Here is a 21,868-nt window from a genome sequence, read left to right as displayed (position 1 = left end):
ATTCAATAGTCTGTCTTGCCGTAGCCCCAGGAGTGTGTATTTGGGTGTGTATCTGCTTGCATGTGTGAATGTGGGTACTTTTGTTAGAGAAAGAGCAAGTGCTCGAAAGCTAGTATGAATACCTGTTTCTGTTGTGCCTGTCTATACACCACACATCAGTCCACCACATGCAAGTGTCTGCCTTTCCCCAATTTTACAAGCTATTCCACTCACAAATTTCCACTGCTGTTTTTCATTATTATAAATATATGTATATGTAAGCCTACTGTAAAATAAAGTGTGTGCTCAAACTGTAACTCTAATTGTAAATGTGTACTGACACATCCAATATTGCTCTAAACAACAACTGAAGGAGGAATATTTAAATAAGTAAGTGAATTCCTGCTACTTCGACAACACTGTCTATTGCCAAGGGGAAGTAAGAGCTGCTGCTAGTACGAAGGGGGCAGTTGTCAAAATATTGTTCATGAAATGGAAACATCAACTTGGTAGAACAACTGGACACTCACCATTAATCAATCACGCCAAGAAAACTTGAGAGATTATATCTTTTCATTACTAACACACGCATGAAAAGGAGTCATTTCATGCAATTTCTCTTTAAAAAAACTATTATAGTCTAAAATGCTACAGAGATCTGTTAGTAGGTAAGTTACAACAAAGACTGAATATAATTACTGAGATAAACAGAGTGAGACTCTCATGATGGAAGGTGGATGACAAAATAGGTTAGTATGAGTGGAAAAGGAGAAAATTACACAACTAAAAATGAAATTTGTAAATAATAGATTTCAGTTATCAGTCATCCTTTGGAATATTTATTGGCAGATCTAGATTTCTACTAGCAACTAGCCATTCTCAATGCACTATCCTTTTTTGGTCAATGCATGTAATGCCTGTTTGTCTGGCTTTGTGCACAGTTCATGAATTGTGTACAAAGCCACACAAACAGGCATCAGCCAATAAATATTCCAAAGGACGACTGATAGCTGAAATCTATTATTTACAAATCAAAATAACGGTCACTGCGTGCAACAGCCTCTGAATGAAGGGTAACCTGATAAGAAGAAATTCATTGGACCAATCTTCCCAGCACCAGAATTCCATTTCAGTCATTAGATATGAGAAATCTGACTCACACAACAGGAGTGGCACTAAACTCAGAAACAACGGCATTACAACTGTAGTCAAATACACTCAGATATCCCCTGCATGAACATTTTATTCACCTTCTGCCAGCTGCAGCTTCTTTCGCTCTACGGTTCCGAGTTGCTCGTACCTCCTCTCGTATCCTTTGCAACTCTTTAATCACGTCAGTCTCAGGAGGAAATAACGCTGCGTCCAACAGTGATCTGTGTTTCACACCTGATGTCGGGCTTTGCAGGTACAGGTAAATGAGACGGCACGTCGGCTGCAAAATGTCAAAACACGAATTATATTATACAATGTAGGCTTTCACGGCCGGTACTGTCTTCACTTAAAACTTCTGGGCTGGTAAGCCGTGGTTAATGCATAAAACTCTCCCCCAACATTTCATCTCCAACTGTGGGAGACATCCTCTGAGCTAAAGCCACTTTACCTCGGAAGATGTCTCCCGCAGTCTGAGACGAAACATCAGGGGAGGATTTTATACACGGCCTATCAACCTGTAAGTTTTAAGCGAAGACAAATTATATTTTGTACAGGTTACTTAAAAACCTTCAGTTACTTGAAAAACAGAAGCTATTACCACTAAGAAGCTGCAATATGACTATTTATTTGTGGCAGATTTCATATTCTAGTTTGTGTAATCATAACACTGGCTTGCTAGAATGAACTATTGTCATCACAGTTATAATGCACTATGCATTGTGCAAAGCTTTTTTAATAAAACAGGTTAATTTACAAAATCTTTGTATAGTGCACACTGGCTGAACCTAACAAGCCAATATGATTTGATTGTGTTGACTATAATATGATAGCACTATTGAAACTAACAAGGAGACCACCCAGCAAATGGATTTTTGTAATTTTTTTATATATGTACTGTATGTCAAATTCAGAACTCAAATATCAGTTAGCCAAAGCATTTCGATGCAAGTCTCAAAAATTTTCAAGAAAAATAGCTTTGAAGATTTCCTTGGAACTATAATTCACTAGAGCTTAGATGATTTTTTTGATGGGGCAAGTGGCTTGCTCAGTAGTGTCTGAGGTAAGTAATTGCGTGAACAATGGATTGCTGGAACAAATCATTCTATAGCATTTTTCCATTTTATTTTTATCATTGAATATACACTCCTGGAAATTGAAATAAGAACACCGTGAATTCATTGTCCCAGGAAGGGGAAACTTTATTGACACATTCCTGGGGTCAGATACATCACATGATCACACTGACAGAACCACAGGCACATAGACACAGGCAACAGAGCATGCACAATGTCGGCACTAGTACAGTGTATATCCACCTTTCGCAGCAATGTAGGCTGCTATTCTCCCATGGAGACGATCGTAGAGATGCTGGATGTAGTCCTGTGGAACGGCTTGCCATACCATTTCCACCTGGCGCCTCAGTTGGACCAGCGTTCGTGCTGGACGTGCAGACCGCGTGAGACGACACTTCATCCAGTCCCAAACATGCTCAATGGGGGACAGATCCGGAGATCTTACTGGCCAGGGTAGTTGACTTACACCTTCTAGAGCATGTTGGGTGGCACGGGATACATGTGGACGTGCATTGTCCTGTTGGAACAGCAAGTTCCCTTGCCGGTCTAGGAATGGTAGAACGATGGGTTCGATGACGGTTTGGATGTACCGTGGACTATTCAGTGTCCCCTCGACGATCACCAGTGGTGTACGGCCAGTGTAGGAGATCGCTCCCCACACCATGATGCCGGGTGTTGGCCCTGTGTGCCTCGGTCGTATGCAGTCCTGATTATGGCGCTCACCTGCACGGTGCCAAACACGCATACGACCATCATTGGCACCAAGGCAGAAGCGACTCTCATCGCTGAAGACGACACGTCTCCATTCGTCCCTCCATTCACGCCTGTCGCGACACCACTGGAGGCGGGCTGCACGATGTTGGGGCGTGAGCGGAAGACGGCCTAACGGTGTGCGGGACCGTAGCCCAGCTTCATGGAGACGGTTGCGAATGGTCCTCGCCGATACCCCAGGAGCAACAGTGTCCCTAATTTGCTGGGAAGTGGCGGTGCAGTCCCCTACGGCACTGCGTAGGATCCTACGGTCTTGGCGTGCATCTGTGCGTCGCTGCGGTCCGGTCCCAGGTCGACGGGCACGTGCACCTTCCGCCGACCACTGGCGACAACATCGATGTACTGTGGAGACCTCACACCCCACGTGTTGAGCAATTCGGCGGTACGCCCACCCGGCCTCCCGCATGCCCACTATACGCCCTCGCTCAAAGTCCGTCAACTGCACATACAGTGTCCGCTGTGCCGTGCGTGTGATCATTGCTTGTACAGCCCTCTCGCAGTGTCCGGAGCAAGTATGGTTGGTCTGACACACCGGTGTCAATGTGTTCTTTTTTCCATTTCCAGGAGTGTAATTACCTATTTCATTCAAATGTAAAATACATCAAATAGATATCCACTATCATTTTTTATGAAAAATGCACATCATCTTGCTTCTAATTAGATGCACTGCAAATATATATTCTGAATTGTCAATATTTTTAAAAAAAATTTTTTAATAAAGATAGTTTCAATAAGAGACATTACAAATTTATTAACAATGTTTTATAAAATGTTGATAATTAAGAATTTATGTTTGCAGTGAAAACTGAAATTTTGTATGCAATATGTAACCGTAATGAAGAAGACTTCCATTTTTCTTAAAAATGGAGAGTAAATATGTCTTAATCAGCATATATTTGATGTAATTTATATTTAAATAATGGAAGTATTCAAATTAAAGAAAAAAGATCATAGTGACATCTGAACCAGTGCTCCAATGAGTACCCAATTACAGTTATCTAACAATACCACATGAGCCACGCAACCCGTCATGAAAATCAACTCCATGTTAAGTAAATTTGAATTCCTTGGAAAACTTAAAAGCTGATTTTCTTGAGTATTTTTGAGAGTCACATTGAACTCCTTCGGTGACTAATACTTGAGTGATGAACTTCTTATACCAAAAATATAAAAAAATTACAAAAATTCAACTGTCTGGTGGTCTCTCTGTGAACCACATTCCTGCTTCTTGGCTGTTGTCTTTAGTTTTTCATAAAATCATGTTTTCAGAAATGACAAGGAGAGGATTATGATGTCAGGAAGTAGTGTTTTGGAGATAGAGACAAACTACAATTGTTTCTGCTGGGGTGAATGAGAGAGCTCTCCTAAGGAGATAACTTATTTGAAGTTTTTATACCTTAAATTTTAACACTGCCAATCAAATCAATAAGAGCTACCAAAGAACTGGAGTATGTTTTTTCTTCCATTTTCGAATAGCTTATGTGAAATTTAATAAACTTAATCTCACTGAACAAGAGAAAGGCAATCCATACACTGTGATAACTGTATTAATACCAAGACTGTAAATAAAATGCAACACTGATTAGCATTATTCTAAAGTAGTAAGGGAACAGCTGTATACAGGAAAAACTATACTAAAATGACCACTACAATACAGTAAAATAAGAGACATCTTTCAGCTGCACTTGGTGTTAGCCCCAAAAATTATTTACTGTCAAGTGATCTACAACCTACTCAAATTATCTGGATTGGATGAAGTGTATCACATGCAAAAATAACTGTGTGGTACGATACTCATGCCAAATGTCTGAGTGAAGTGAGATAAAGTGAACACATAACTTGACACATTTCTTCTCAAGCACTTAACTCTATTGTTTTGAAATGGTAGAAATCTGAAGACTTCAGATTGATAGGGTTTTGTGTTCAACCACTACCAACCTGTAGTACTGGACAGTTACTAAGAAAATGATCAAACCCCCTAAGCTTAGTGACACTACTAATCAGTACAGTGACCGAGGCATTTTAAATATCATTGTATCCAACACATCCTTGCAAGAAAATAAGGGTTTCGGGTGGACATACACTTCTTGTTAATGTCTTCAGACACACTAAAAAAATGAAAATACAAGGCAACAATGAGAAAATCATAGTTTTCGCTGGAATTAAATATAACTACAGAATATGACATGGAGAAATAAACGATGGAAGTAACAGAAGGGGAATTTCAGTTAACTGGGGCATTTTAAATATGCAGAAACAACTATAAACATGGACAACTGTTTCTATAATGGCATCTGTAAGTAAGGAATGCCTTTAGATACTCAGCAAGCACATAGGGACAGCTGACCACAACATTGCAGAGCTCATATTTAGAAACTGGACTTACTTAAACACACTTCATATTTGCATCACATTTATTGATTTAGCCATTGTACTTCAATGAAGTGGGCTTAATTTGGCATAAAATGTTAAGGCAGAATTGCATTTTTCTAGAAACTGCACAGTTATTTACAGGGGGTAGAAGTCTAGGCCTAATTTAACTTAGAGTGAGAATCAGATTTAAATGTAAGGGAATGGAAATGAACTTGTCTGGTAATATTACGTGTAGGCTTTCAGGTAATATTTAACAATATGGTGTTACAAAGGTAACTATGAGCTGCAGCTCAAAAACTTTGTTTCTTTTTCACTCAGTGGACTGGCAGTCTGGCTGCATACAGCCAGAGACAGCAAAATATCTTTTTACAAAACTGTAAATGAGAAAATCTGTATGAAACTAAGTACAGCTAATACCTCTCTACATTTGAGCAAGTCAGAAATGGATGTGTGAAGAGAATAACTGATCAGCATGAAGAATTCACGAAAACAGATATTAAAACCAACAAAACTACAACACTGGGTTATGTTGTACAGGCACTCTTCAGCAGTCCATGTACGTACTGGAGATGAGGAAACAGATATGGTAGGTTGATTAATGGGATTAAAAGAGACTAAACAGCAAGTTAATCAGTAACTGTTTGCTGTAATAAGACTAATGACGCCACAAGGGGAGAAGAATGGATATCCAGTTTGATCTTGTGCTGCACATTTTCATACAGAAGACCAGGTAGAAGTGAGCAAAATAAGAACAAACACACAACAGTTTCACGCGAGCTTACTTTGACTGATTTGTCACACAGAATGGAACGAGAAGAAGAACTTGAGACATCTGGGTGAAGAAGTGTTTCAGTATTCGAAGTGCCAACTTCTGTCAAACACTCAAGCAACAGCTGTGGAAGGATAAGAAAAGTTGGAGGTGGCTTATTTACTGACACACTCAATCTATTGGAGTGGAAAAATAATGATGATGATAATGACCACCACCACCACCACTATGACGGTGATACGGAAATTTTGGATTCATACGGCAGAATAAAAACCTGATTAAGTGGCACAAACAAGGTAGTAAATCACACGGCACTTTGATTCAGAGCATCAACATACTTACTGATGTCACAAAATTAAGACAGTAGAACGTCCATAGGACTGCATTGAGTGCAATAAGAGGAAGAACATCCGGCTGCCTGACCTCCGTTGTGACAGCTGGATAAAGCAACAAGGTAGGCAGCAGGAAGAACATGTTTGTCGCCCTGGAAAAGAAAATGAGAAGCAAAATCAGCTCTCTGACACTGCTCGTTTCTTGAAGCAAAGTGACTCATATTGTGGTTGCTCTCTGTGATTAAATATATTTATCACTTCTTAATGAAAATACATTCCACAAAACTATGGATCTAATGACACAAAAGCACACAACATTGTATTAAATACTGTATCTTGCCACCAAACATGTTGTACACACATTCCATGAAAAGTTTCAAGAATTATTTGGGAGCAACTAGAATGTTACCAGCTGACCAGGTTGTACCAGCATCACTGGAAGATAACACTGCAAATAAGGCAATTTAAGGACCCATTTAAACATTTGAGCCCCAACAAAATATAAAATAATTAATTTTTTTCACAAAATTACCTGTATCATCTGTTATGCGACAAATGCAAAAATAAACTGGCAAAAAGTAAACAATTATTTTGAAGTTGTGGTTTCACTTTGGAACCACTGGGACATACAGCTTTCAACGACCTATCATTTAACTTCCATGAATTCATAATGCCTAAAACAAATTAAGGCTATACGAAAACCAAAAATGGGCTTACAATTTAATAGATATATGTCTCAAGTACAAACTGCTTTGTACTGGCTTGCAATCTGAGCTGTTCCTCCTATCTCCAAAGATCTCTCATTTTCTTAAAGGTGGCATCTATATTTGCCTTAGTCATGCACGTTTCTACAGCCTTGAATTTGTCTTCCAGCCATTCTTGCTAAGTCATTTTCAATTCCCTCCTTTGTCAAAGTTTATATTCTATTTTGCTTGTTTCGTTTGCTGCATATTTATATTTTCTCCCTTCATCAATTAAATTCAATATCTCCTGTGTTACCCTAGGAATTCTGCTAGGTTTTGTCTTTTTACCTGTTTGATCCATCGCTGCCTTAACTGTTTCACCTCTCTAAGTGTATTTCTTTCCCGTGTTTTAGTGTTATGTCTGAACAGTTCCTCAAACTCCAAACAACCTTTTTTTTCTCTCTCCTAGTCTCATCTCCTTAAATGTTTACCTTTTCGTAACATCTTCAGCCTTAATCTGAAGTTCTTAACCAATAAATTACAGTCAGAGTCCACATCTGCCCTTTGAAATGTCTTAATCTGAAATCTTCCAGTGTCCTAAGTTCATCCACGATTTTTAAACCACGTGTTAGTGATGATTAAAAAATGCTCTGTGCAAAATTCTACCAGGCAGCTCCATATTTCAATCCTTTCCCCCAGTAAATGATCACCTATTTTCCCTTGCCTTTCTTCTCCTATTACTAAACTTCTGTCACCAATCACAATTAAATTTTTGTATCCCTTCACTGTTTGAATAATCTCACTGAACTTATACTGTTGGGCTGGGTGTTGATTTTATATCTACCTTGGCTACCATAATGCATTTGCAACGCTGTTCATACCAGCTCACCCACATTTGTATTTTCTTTCTTTGATTCCTTGGGGATTATACTCACCATACAAAGGTGTGAGCTGCAAACAGTATACGGGATATCACCCCGACTCCTGCTATACGAAATGCACCTCTCCACACAGGCCGATCAAACAGAACAAAGGCTGCTGCACCACAAGCTGGTAATGCTTCAATGTTCATTAAGATCACAAACAAGTATGCAGCCTTCACACACCTTGATAATAGGAAAAGAAAATATTTTGATTACCTGTAACTCAAATGAAGTTCCATATAGAAATATAACTAGCAAATTAAATGTGTACTGGATTTCAATTTGATAGTTTGACTGACACATTTCTGGAAGATCCTTATCTTTGTTTAACCTTATATAAAATAGTCAGTGAGGCATTATCAACGGGCCCTACAACATGTTTCAAGGTTCAGAAGTGTGTGACAAAAGTTTGTGTGTACATGCAGACATTTCAATCCATACACTAACACTACTCACGTACAATATTGAGAATGTTAGAAGTTATTATCAGAAATGCGTATTATGTTAAGGATTCAACTCTACCACTATTTAATGAGTGAAATATTTTAATTATTCTGTGTATTCATACTTGTGAAATGTATATCTTTATACATAATAAGCCAGAATTATTTATAGGAACCATTTTCAACATTTGTATGACACTGGAAACGAAGACGATTCCATGTGATCATCTCGTAGATTAAAACTCTACTCCTGGATTCCTCAGTACAAGTCTATGAGAATTTATAACAAATTAAAAGCGAAAAACTTTCCAAGGTGGAACAATGTACAATGTTTTCCAAAAGGAAAATTACATGCCATATCTGAGCAAAAATATTAAGTCATGAAATTTTCTTTCTAATGCAATAAATTTGTACTGATAGTTGTAAATAAAGGTTGATTTTAAGTTCAGACACACTGTATGTGTCTCGATTATGATATATACACTGGCGAGTCTCCTAGGCAACAAATCAATGATTTGTGCATGTAAGTAATGAGATAATAAAATTCTAATTCTGAACATGTGAAAAATAGTACTACTACAACAGTATTATGCAGTAACACTGTCCAATGTAAAGGTGCAGCCACTTTAAATCTATTCTCTACACAGAAGAACAAACTGTTGATCTGCCAATATGTAATATGTTTTGCTGTGACAATATATCTTTACTATATAGATTTCAAGTGAATAATGTCCATATCCCTGAATGGACTTATAATGTCCGGGTCTGCCGTATTTACTCGAATCTAAGCCGCACTCGAATCTAAGCCGCACCTGAAAAATGAGACTCGAAAAAAAGGAAAAAAAAAATTCCCGAATCTAAGCCGCACCGGAAATTTGAGACTCGAAATTCAAGGGGAGAGTAAAGTTTTAGGCCGCACCTCGAAATCGAAACAAAGTTGGTCCATTGTAATATGAGACACAATTTAGGTCGAATGAATGACGATACAGCTACAGTAGTTTGGTTTGAGTCGTAAGCTTAGCAGTTAAGCTTTACCAGGTAGCCAGTGCTATGCGTCAGGCGTCCGTATTTATACGGGTACCCTTCCTTTTTCACGTGCTTCGTCTGGTTTGAATCGATGGCTTATTTTGCTTTGATCTGATAAGTGCTGTTTTCTTTGTTATAGGTGTTTGCGTCACTCTAAGCTGAAAATGCATTACTGTACTGTGTCACGCATTGTTTGTCACATTCTGATAGTGCGTGTTAACGGCCTGTCGCCGCTCGCGGCATGGCTTGCTTTTGTGCGCGCTACCGCTGCTTACAATTCAAAAAAAAGAGAGAGTAATAGTCTCATTAGCAAAACAATGGCAAGAGACTGCTATTTGTTGTTACTTACACTGCTGCTTTCTTTGATAATGATCAACAAGAACCAAATAATAGACTGCGTATGATAGAACATGTTCTGAATGAGAGTTAGGCGAAAATGTTTCTCCGTTTGAAAATCTTTGCGGCCGCTTCTTTAGTACATCAAATTCTGCACAGAAATTAGAGTCATCTTAGAATTAAAAATCTAGTCAGTTGCCGTGCTTCATTTCTGACTGTATCACTATTAGGCATAAGAATAATAAGAATATAAACATGACACGATACATATATTCTTCCGCGTTTGCTGTTGTCTCATTCTAGTTTCGTAGTTTATTAGGCAGGCAGGATTTAAATGAGATAGCAGCAAACACGAAAGAATACATGACAAAATGTTGATATTCATATTATTCTTATGGTGAAGAGAATACTGCATGTGATTCACATTTCATCAGGTTCCTATTAGCAACCATCTCTTCTCACAGGTAGGAAAAAATTCAGAAAGTAGAGTTTGCCATATTGACAAACATCCCAAACAGTCTTGCATGTCAGATTTTCGTAGTACATCGAAATTCTGCTACATTCGAAGATGAACAATACGGAATTCGTATTTACTTCATTGGATAATGTATGAAAATGCAGTGGTCGAAACTCGGGGCGGAGAAAAAAAACTCGTCTTCCACCTTTTTTTTTTTTTTATTTATTTACTGCCGCGGAGGTTTTGGCCCCAGTTTTTATCTTTGTGCCTACAAAGCATGCCTGTGTAGCGATACATATATTCGACGGCAGAACTAAGTTGTGGCGGCACCTACCAACATTTTTCAGAACTTCCACTTGCTTTGCACTCGATTCTAAGCCGCAGGCGGCTTTTTGGATTACAAAAACCGGAAAAAAAGTGCGGCTTAGATTCGAGTAAATACGGTATGAATATTGCTAAAGTGCATTCTTCACAATAAGGAATTCATAAACAATCAAGTCAATGTCCAACAAAACTTTGCGTTTTACTGACACTTATTCATTATTGTGAACACACTGGTGGTTGATTGCCTAAAAACTTAATGCCTTGAAACAGCCATGATTTAACAAAATTATTAGTTTGTCACAATGTGATTCATACATAAAATTATTGCTCTCTAAACAAGTTATCCATCACCTTCAGCAAATATCATTGCGACTCAACTACTCCCACTTTGTTTTACTGTTCTACGTGACGTGTATTTATATCATTACTTCAAAAATTATTTCAACAGGATTATTTCTTACTGCTCACACTAAAATAATTTTTGTTAACACGCATTTCCTTGTACTTCATAGTAATTCATATGCCTTCTAAGGATCAGTTAATCAGGTTCTACTTTCATGGGGCTGAATTCAAAGAGTATTCAGAATTATGTTAATCTCTTAATCTAAAGAGCCTACAAATTATGGCATAGCATGTAAAATCTAACACATTTCTACACTCAGGGAACACAGTGCTCTAAATCAGTATAGGTCAGTTTTCCAGCAAATTAGTGTTAGTGGAGTCCAATTTTTTAGAGCAATGGATATTATGGAATTTCAAATATAAAGTCCTCTTCTAAAATAAAGATTATCAAAAAACTAATTACTTTATCAGAATCAGCAAAACAATTTATTATACGAGTAATAACAATTTGGAAAACACGATAAAGAGAAAAAAATCTACAAAACCACCCCTTTAACTATTGATGACATTTGGCATAGGAACAGGTGATGGAGTTTAGAAATAAGTGTAGCTATGTAGAGGTCAATACAAATGAATGCCACTACACTGTAAATGTTTCTGGGCACTTTTTTACTGACTGGGCTCTTACTTGTGGGAAGAGGAGTTCACACAGCCTTCTGGCTACCCACACTCAGCTCTCGCTCTCTCAAAAAATCAATTAAGGCAAATTTTGTTTTCAGAACAGGGCTGATTTCATTCCTTACCCTTACGCTCTTTCTGTAATGTCCTTGTTGTCAATGGGACATCTAATAGTCATCTTCCTTCCTAGTAGGAGAGTCGTCATGTTGTGGTCTTCAGTCCAAAGACTGGTTTAATGCACTCTCCACATTCCACAACCTACATCCATTTGGACCTGCTAACTGTTTTTAGACCTTGGTCTCCTCCTACAATTTTTCCCCTCATACTCGCCTCCATTACCAAGCAGACAATTCCCTGATGCACCGGCGTGTGTCCTATCAACTGACCTCTTTTAGTCAAGTTCTGCCATAAATTTCCTTTTTCCTGCGTTTGTTTCAGTACTCCCTCATTAGTTATTTGATCTATCTATCTAATCTTCAGCATTCTTCCGCAGCTCCACATCTTGAAATTTTTTGTATTTTCTCATCTTAACCGTTTATCATCCATATTTCAGTTCTGTATGAGGCTTCACGTCACACAAGCACCTCCAGTAAAAAATTCATCGTCACCATCATCACACATTGCATTAACCGGCCTTTAAGGTCTACACCAGGAAACAAAAGAAATTATCACACTACAATAGAAGAAAACAAGCAAGCTATAAAAAATTATGAAAGAACACATTACAAAGTACATAATAAAAAAGGTCATCAGTCGCACCAGAGGAGATGTGTACTGCAGACAATTGTCTACTGATGACGGTCTCTAGCTGTATCTTCCACCATTGCTGGCTCCACTTTAAGGATTGTTAATACTTGAGCCTTTCATTGCGTCTTTGGATGTCCCCTGGGGTGTTTTCCAACAGGTTCAGAATGGAGCACTTGGTATGGAAGGGATCTATCACCTCTTTGGATGTGGCCATACCTCTGTAGCCTCTTGTGCCCTAATATCTGGCCAATGTGTGGTTTTCCAAACAGTTGGTACATGTCTTCTTTCATTCATTGCTCCTATTTACATTCCACGATATTGTAGATAGGTTAATAAATCTTTCTAAGTACCTTCCTCTTGAAGGCACAGATTGCTTCTTCAGTTGTTGCTGATGTCGCCCATGTTTCACAAACAGTTGTACTAGTGTCAAGTACAGCTAAATCTTATGCAACTTTGTCAGCACTTCACTTTTATTAGCAAGTAGCGAACACAGATACTTGAATTCTTGAACACACTGAAAGTTATGTCCATCAACAACAATAGACGGAAGGAGAGCTGGACAGTGTGATATGAGATTTTTTATTTCATCCTCATTCACCACCAGCCCAATTTTCTTCGCATTATGGAGAAATCAGGAAGTATCAGTGCATACTTGCTCCAGGGTATCACCAAGAAATTTCGAGAAAATTCCAGGATTGTGTCTGCTTTCAGCATCTCCATTTCTCCGTTTGGACCACCGTAACAGCTTAGTTTTTCCAAGGCCAAGTCAAATATTATTGGCACCAATGGCTCTCCTTGTATCAATGAATTTCAAATTCTGAATGGTGGCAATAGCTGGTTGCTGAACCACAAATGACAAGTTGATTGAGAGTAGCAAGCTGCAATTAGTTTGATGTATTTCGATGGGATGTGAAATTCCCTTAATGTTTTCCATAATAAGAAGCAGTGAATGGTGTCTTAAGTTTTTGAAGATAAAGTGTTACTCTCAACTGAATTCTTAATGTTTGTCTATCAGCTGCCTCAAGGTAAATATGTGGTCAACAGTCTACCTGCCACGGAAAAAGTCACACTGATAGTTGGGTACTGTTCCTTCAGCAAATGTTTTTATGTGGTTTAGCAGCAGTGTTGTAAAGACTTTATAATCAGTTTCAAGTAATGAAATCTCTCAGCAGTCTGATACTTGTGTAGCATCACCCTTCTTGATGATGGGACATAGAATTGCTACCTTCCATTCCTCAAACATAATTTCTGTTGGCCACATGGTCGGTATTAATAGCTTCAAAGCATCCATCAATGTTTCACTTTCCAAGAGGAGCATCTCAGCTGTGATGCCACCACCTTCTGGAGCCTTGTTGTTCTTGAGGGCCTTTGAGCTACACTGATTTCTTCCTCTGATCTGTGATGGTTCAGATGAATATGATAAAGACATTTATGAGCAGGTCAAGGCAAGTTGTCTACGATCATGTTCTGACTGTTATTTGGACAGATAGCAAATGGTTTTCTTTTATTTTTTTGGTGTGTGTGTGTGTGTGTGTGTGTGTGTGTGTGTGTGTGTGTGTGGGCGCGCGCGCGTGCGGAGGGGGGGGGGGGGGGGCGGGGGGCTGTTCACCAGCCAAGATTTATGTGATGATGACTTTGATTGATAACTATTGTTTGTGCTTTTTTTTTTCTTTCTGGCAATGAGACATGGATCTTCAGTTATGAGGTTGAGGCCAAGGTCCCATCTTCAAAATGGGCGAGGTAAGACTCTCCAAGACCAAAAATAGCTCAGAGGTCAAATGTCAAAGCAATGCTGATAGTTTTCTTTAACTTTGAAGGATAACTTCATCATGAATTCCTGCAACAAATGCAAACTGCTGATCGACTCTAATATCAGGACATGTTGCGATGCTGCGAGAAAATGTGAGAAGGAAATCGCCTGAAATGTGGTGAGACAATTCATGGCTCGTGCCTCATGATAACGTACCCGGACATTCATCCCTGTTGATGCGTGACTATTGCGCAAGCAATGAAATCACTGTGCTGCCTCTCCCTCCGTACTCCTGGCCAACCTGGCCCCTGTGGACTCTTACGTCCAAAGTTGAAAACCCCACTGAAAGAATTTGAAACAACAGTCAATATAGAAGAAAATTCGCAGACTGCACTTTGCGTGATCCAGCAAGAGGCATACCAAAACTTCTTCCGGAAGTGGAAATGGCATTTGGAGCAGAGTATCAATTGTGCAGGAGAGTATTTCGGAGGACAGCATGCACAGTGTAGAAAAATGTTGTGGACAAAGTACTGGAATTTTTTGAACAGACATCATCATGAAAACAAACTCATTCAACTCACCAAAACTGAAACTAATCAATTTTTGACAATATAATATAATCGGATAGATAAACACACATTTGGTATGTGTGTTTGCGTATACATCAAAACTGGTGGTGATGTACTAATTCATCAATTTTGAGGTTTTTCTTGTTGGCATTTAGTAACTTTGTTGGATTGTGGTTAGTAGGTATCGTGGATACTGCTTTACAATCATTGGTCAGGTAATGTTTCTGATGTTAGTTTTGTGACTGAGTTTTGGTTTGTTGGTCTCTAGACCTCATTTTAGATAGATAGGGTAAGTGAAGGTTTGCATAACAATTTCAACGATTTAAAGTAGGTTGGATACATAAAAAAATCTGCTAACCAAGTGGCGACAGGAGAACACACACACATATATATCTCAAGCTTTCGCAACCCAAGGTTGCTTCATCAGGAAAGAGGGAAGAAGAGGGAAAGACGATATATATATATCTGCATAACAGACATATGTAGTTTGACTTGGATTTCAACCAGTGTTCTACAAATTATGAGTCTAGTGTCTTACCACAACACAATCTCCCTTGGATTGAACAAGGACAGGACATGAAAATGACTTGGTCCTTTTCTAATTAACCATCCTACATAAGTCATGAAAAATTTAATACCTGGATAGGGAAATACAGGTCAGAAATCTATATGCGATTGCACTCTCTCTCAGCATATCCCAAAGATGAATTATTCTCGGGTTATCAGCCGAGTGGTGGCGTCGTCTTGTCCCAACGTTTCAATGAGTTTAGTACCCATCATTTTCTGGCGACTTCGCCAGACGGAAATACGGAAGCATCCGATCCTGCCCGTCTGCTTTGACCCATGACGTCACAAATATGGCTGAAACAAAAACAAACACACACACTTTCCACAAGAAGCCTAATGACACTAACGGGACAAGCGCGGGAAATGGGGTGTTTTGGATGGGGGGGGGGGGGGCAAACTAAATATAAACAAATTTAGACACCTTGCGTAGCTACAACGTGTAAGTGAAGACAGCCATGCATGAATACCCACCCACCGCCCCAGGGGTCGTAACCCCTGCAACCCATAGAAGATAAAGATGCTTCAGTAGCTGATTAGTGTTTTTTGACTTTTAAAAAAAAATATCTCACGGGATAGAACGAACAGATCAGAAAAGTAAATAAAATAAGATAAAACAGAACTCGAGACAGCCACACTCAAACCAAACTACGCGCCGTCATGATGTCACACACAACACCCTTACGTCACGGGTCAAAGCCGACGCGTGGGATCGGACGCTTCTGTCGACCCCGCCAGACATACAAACGTTGCGACAAGACGACGCCACCACTCGGCTGATAACCCAAGAAGAATTCATCACAGGTCAGAAATCTTTCTCCATGACAAGAGTTAAGAGGCTCACACAGTTATTTGTGACTTCTATGTCAAAAAATGTGCAACCACAGTTTCCTGACTTGTTAAATAAAATTAGTAACCCATCTACAACAACGTAACAAGTTCTCATTGTTACGAGAAATTTCTTATCTTCATTTGTGCCTTGTCCAGGAATGGAGATTTTTTTTACGTTGGGATTTCAAAATAATGCATTTATAGCTATTAAAAGTAATCTATATGCTTCGAAAATTGTTCTAAGTATAAATTTTCAGACGTCATAAAAATGCCAGAATTGTCATACCTCATTAAGTGCGCAGTCAACACAAACAGATAAAAGAAAAGTTTCGTTGAACTTGTTAGATTAAATCCTCTTCTCGAAGTTGTCACCCACAGATCATGTACATAAAACGCACAATATAGGCCAAAATATTTCTTCGAACAGGGTGTGACGGGATCATTTCCATGAAAAATGTTTTGTTTAACCAGTTCAGGAAGCCAATCGTCAACATTGGTTCCATGGTCGAGAATGAATTTCGTAATAAAGTATGTGACGCTACAACACAGAAATCCAGCTTTCCAAAAGGTTTCCACCAGGAGGGACCTATGTGGTTCGATCAATTCCATCCTCTTCAGTAGCAACTGTTAAACACAATCATGAATGTCAAAATTTTGTTCTTTTTTTTCCTAGAAGGAAAAGTCTCAACTACATAAAGATTCATCACTTTACCTGAACCATTCTGTAATACAGCAGGTACAGATAAGCCCAAAATAGAAGCCCCACGAAAGTCCATGACAACAAGCTGACCGTAGGCCATCGTGTAGGAAGTGCAGTTGATAATATTTCTGTTAATTGCCATAACCACACTCGGACTTCCAAGGCATGCAGTATAGCAACTGCTGTCAATGCTTCAGCAAAATAAATGCAGATCCCCATAACCTGTCACAAACTGGCGTGAGCTACCATCAACAACAACAACAGCTGATCGTTACCAGAGGCAATGAGCAACCCAAATGGCGTACCCTGCAATAGATCGATTAAATATGGCGGGAATGTAAACATCACGTAACACTACAATTCAAACTGTTACTATTACTTTTATTTGGCATTCACATTAGTTGGCTTCACTAACTCATAATCAAATTATCAGCTTTCAACCTCACCTAGACCTCGGGCTACGCCACAGCTCAATCTGTCACATAACTAAAGCGACAGATTTCAGCCGATCGCCAACTGTACCGCACTCATTTTGGCGACTTATACAGAGAATTACATTAAAGATAGATCGCATAACCAAAAAAAAAAGATTCTCACAGCAAAATAGTATTCTCCAAGAAAATTTAAAATTTCGTTCGACAATAATTCAAAGCGTATGCACAGACGAGGGAGTTCTTTCTTATTAGCTCATCTTCTTGAGAAGATTCTTGGGGTGTGTTGTGTGCCGCGTCCAGCACATCAGTGTGTTCACGGAGAGCTGCACCGCATTTCAAATACGGAGAATTTTTCTCGATTTGTGGGAAACTTCTCTAGTTTTATTCATACGAAATTGGAGTGTTCTTTTTTAGTTTACCTTTTCAAACATGTGTATTTTGCTAATTGAAAATAATAAGTAACTCATTATCATGTCATAAAATAATTACAATAATAATAATCTGTAAGGAGATGCTTAAAAGATAACATTTTTTAAACGATGCACATAAAGTGAACGAAATTTCTTCATGTAACATACTCGACGGAGAAGAAGTATAAAATAAAATTCAGTGGGATTTCGAACTGTCATGAGTGATCCTCTAAATATGCTGATTTGTGTCAGGCATATTTCAGTATATTGGTAACCCTTGTCAAAGAGAATTGAATATCTACTAATGACTGCAGCTTGATAATGTTATTTCTCAAGTGGAGATTGACATCATAATCATTTAACAGAACTAGATCTGAAAGTCTTCTCATGAAATTCTTCCAACATCAAGAGCTATAAACTTCCCATATGTGCACCTGTGCCAGTGAGCCCTTTGGGATCGCCAGATGAACAAGTTCCTTGTACTCAGGTAAAATGTTCTAAATGGTTATTACACATTGACCATCAAACGAATCTAACGATAATATAGATATTTCTCCCTTACTGAGAAAGAAAACATCTTTTAAATTTATTTTGATGAGGTCGAAATATATGTAGTTTAACAGATTTTGATACTGTTACAAGGAAATTTTGGGCATCAGAAAGAGATTCTTGAATTGTCAGTCCACATTTCCCACTAGTTTCTTTTAAAACTATGAAACGGCAGGTAGTCAGTGTGAAAAAAAGAAACAAATCTATTTGAGCATTTTAGCTGAGGACAAGGAATATCTGATGTTCCCAAAGTGTTTGATGGCACAGGTACAGCCGTGAAATGTATATGACTTTAGATATTGGAAGTATTTTGTGAGAAGACTTTCGGATCTAGTTATGTTGGCTGATTATGGTAATCTCCACTTGATAAATACAATCGAGCTACAGTCACTAGTTTATGACCAATTCCCTTGCCAAGACTTACCAGTGTACTGAAATATTCCTAATACAAAACAGTATATTTCGAGTATCACCCATGAAGATTGTAAATCCTGCTGAATTTTGTTTTATCTTCTCCATCGAGTGTATTACATGTAATTTCGTTCATTTTAAGTGCATGGTGTAAAGAACGTTATTCTTTAAGCATTTCCTTACAGATTATCATTACTGAAATTATTTTCTTCTATAATACTGGTTTAGTTATTATTTTCAACTAGCAAAATACATATATGTGAAACAGTAAATTAAAAAACAAAAAAACTATGAATGCAAAATGTAAAATAACAATTTAAAAAATAAAACAAATATACATAAAAGAAATAATTAGAACAGTAATGAATGATAAGATGTTTTAATAAGGTATATTGAAAATACTCTTACAGCTTATTTTCCAGAAATGGAATTTCAGAAACTAGCTCCATTACACAGGGATTTATGTGGTTCGAAAGCTTCTTTAATATATGTTGTAACAGAAGTTTTCATTTTTCAAAATTAAAAAGGGGAATGGGATATTTTTCAAAATTTCAAATTATTATAAAAGTTGATTCTAGTTTTCAAGAACGTTAATTACAGATAATATTTTATAAGAAAGACGACATCTTGGATACTTTGCAAGTTTGTACCAGGGAAGAGAGAACTCTTAGAACCACAGCACCATCTGCTTCAAAAAATGACTGAGAGATCTGAACTAAAGGTTGAGAGTACTCACAGGTCCCTTGGAAATATATATGTGGTTTGTTATTTATACAAATTGAGGTATGGAGGGACATGGTTTTACACATACACTTTCAAATAAAAAAAGCATTATACAGATAGAGCAATCGGTACACAGGGGCTGTAACGAGTTGATAAAAGAGAAGGAATGGCACCACATACCACAATGAAGAGCCAAAGAAAGTGGTACACCCGTGTAATATCATGTAGGATTCCTGCGAGCACTCAAAAGTGCTGCAACACGACGTGGCGTAGACTCAACTAATGTCTAAAGTAGTGCTGAAGGGAAGTGACACCATGAAATCTGCAGGGCTGTCCATAAATCCGCAAAAGTACAAGGGGTGGAGATCTCTTCTGACCAGCATCCCAGATATGCTCAATAATCTTCGTGTCTGGAGAGTTTGGTGGGCACCAAAAGTGTATAAACTCAGAACAGTGATCCTGGAGGCACTCCGTAGCAATTCTGGACGTATGGGGTGTTGTATTTTTCTGCTGGAATTGCCCAAGTCCGTTGGAATGCTCAAAGGACGTAAATGGATTCAGATGATTGGACAGGATGATTATGTACATGACAACTGAATTGTATCTAGTAATATCAGCGGTCCAATATGACTCCAACTGAACACACCGCACACCATTACAGAGCCTCCACCATCTTGAACACTATGGTTCTAAGCACTATGGGACTTAACATTAGACAGTATGCTTACCACCTGTCAGAGTCGTATCTAGACGTATCAGGGGCCCCATATTACTCCAACTGCACACGCTCCACACCATTACAGAGCCTTCACCCGCTTGAACAGTCTCCTGCTGATATACAGGGTCCATGGATTCATGAGGTTGTCTCCATACCCGTACATTTCCATCCATTCCACACAATTTGAGGCTACACTCGTCTGACCAGTAACATGTATCCAGTCATCAACAGTCCAATGTCGGTGCTGATGGGCCCAGGCGACGTGTAAAGCTTTGTGTCGAGCAGTCATCAAGGGTACATGAGCGTTCGGCTCCGAAAGCCGATATCGATGATGTTTTGTTTAATGGCCCAGTATTGAAATCTGCAGCAATTTAAGGAACGGTTGCACTTCTGTGACGTTGAACGGTTCTCTTCAGTCGTCGTCGGTCCCATTCTTGCAGAATCTTTTTCCGTCCACAGCGATATCGGAGATTTGATGTTTTACCGGATTCCTGATATTCACAGTACACTCGTAAATGGTCGTACAGGTAAGTACAGGTAAGTACAGGTAAGTACCCACTTCATCGCTACCTTAGACATGCTGTGTCCCATCGCTCGTGCGCCGACTATAACACCACGTTCAGACTCAATTAAATCTTTATAGCCTGCCATTGTAGCAGCGTAACCGATCTAACAACTGCACCAGATACTTGTCTTATACAGGCGTTGCCGACTGTAGCGCCATATTCTGCCCGTTTACGTATCTCTGTATTTGAATATGCATGCCTGTACCAGTTTCTTTGGAGCTGCATGTAGTATGCTTTAGTAATAGAATTATGGTATGTTCTAGAGAGACATGGTGACGAGACGAGTGTGTCATTCTTTCTCTAGATCTGTGTATATGAGGAAACAGAAATGATTTTATTGTTCTGAATACAGTGGTTTTCTCCCTCAATACATGTGAATTGCAAGGCATATATATTTGGAATTGTAAAAATATTTGGATGCAATGTAAAGCAACATGAGTTCACAACCTATAAACGGGGATCACATATTGATGTTACTATAAATGAAATCTGGAGAAGTTTGTAATTTATCTACATGACTTAGATTAGGACCTAATACTACTACTGTTCAGCGTTTGTCTGATTATCAACCATCTTTTCAGTTGTTTTCTCTGTCTGCATAAGATGAGGGATGTATACTGCTTTCGACACGTATAAAATTGTCCGTTTTGGAGGTGAGTGAACACGTGTTGGAGAGAGATGATTGAAGATGAAGTCAGCACTGACTCAGCCCATTTCGTCACAGTGTGGTAGGTTAACACTACTCTCAATAACTATAGCTCTTGGTGGTCCTGTATCATCATCCGTCAGCCTGTAAGCTCCTGTTGTGATCCTCTGTTTAGGTTTTTACTGTCATATCTTATTATTATTATTATTACTTAAATAAGCGATTTTATTCTTCCTACAAAGTGGAGCTGGATGGTGTTAAAATGATTTTCCTCTATTAATATGCATTTTGAGTAACACTACATATACGAAAAGTATCACATCCATCCTACCCATGGTCCTGGGGGAATTCACATCAGCCCCCCCCAAACACACACACACACAGAGAGAGAGAGAGAGAGAGAGAGAGAGAGAAAGTGCTAACATCTGGTGTCTATATTCACAGGTTTTTGATACTGATATGGATAATCGACTGAACTGTGTTTGGTATGTGGGGGTCTAATGTAGAATATTATCCACCAGTCTACAATTTTAATTATGGAGTGTAGAAATGGAATACACGAATGTATGCTCATATAAAATACTACATA

At 38.6% G+C, this 21,868-nt stretch overlaps 1 protein-coding gene across 3 annotated transcripts in view; it reads right to left on the bottom strand.

Moving 5' to 3' along the window:
- Positions 1-17,097, bottom strand: part of LOC126109703 (uncharacterized) — a 47,501-nt gene extending 30,404 nt beyond the window's left edge. For 2 of the 3 annotated variants that reach the window (XR_007523716.1, XM_049914755.1), the window contains exons 1-5: positions 16,835-17,097; positions 16,409-16,746; positions 8,068-8,238; positions 6,460-6,601; positions 1,230-1,411 (exon numbers count right to left, since the gene is read on the bottom strand). Coding sequence is in view for 2 of the 3 variants with exons in the window: in XM_049914755.1 (XP_049770712.1) it covers positions 1,230-1,411; positions 6,460-6,601; positions 8,068-8,238; positions 16,409-16,746; positions 16,835-17,041 (1,040 nt within the window). In the remaining variant the exon portion in view is untranslated. The remainder of the gene's footprint in view (positions 1-1,229; positions 1,412-6,459; positions 6,602-8,067; positions 8,239-16,408; positions 16,747-16,834) is intronic. The other variant, XM_049914756.1, reaches the window with a different exon arrangement.
- Positions 17,098-21,868: the final 4,771 nt, after the last annotated feature.

This window comes from Schistocerca cancellata, chromosome 12 (genome assembly GCF_023864275.1).
Source record: "Schistocerca cancellata isolate TAMUIC-IGC-003103 chromosome 12, iqSchCanc2.1, whole genome shotgun sequence".
In the NCBI taxonomy this organism is placed as follows: domain Eukaryota; kingdom Metazoa; phylum Arthropoda; class Insecta; order Orthoptera; family Acrididae; genus Schistocerca; species Schistocerca cancellata.
This window is presented reverse-complemented; position numbering and strand designations above follow the sequence as displayed.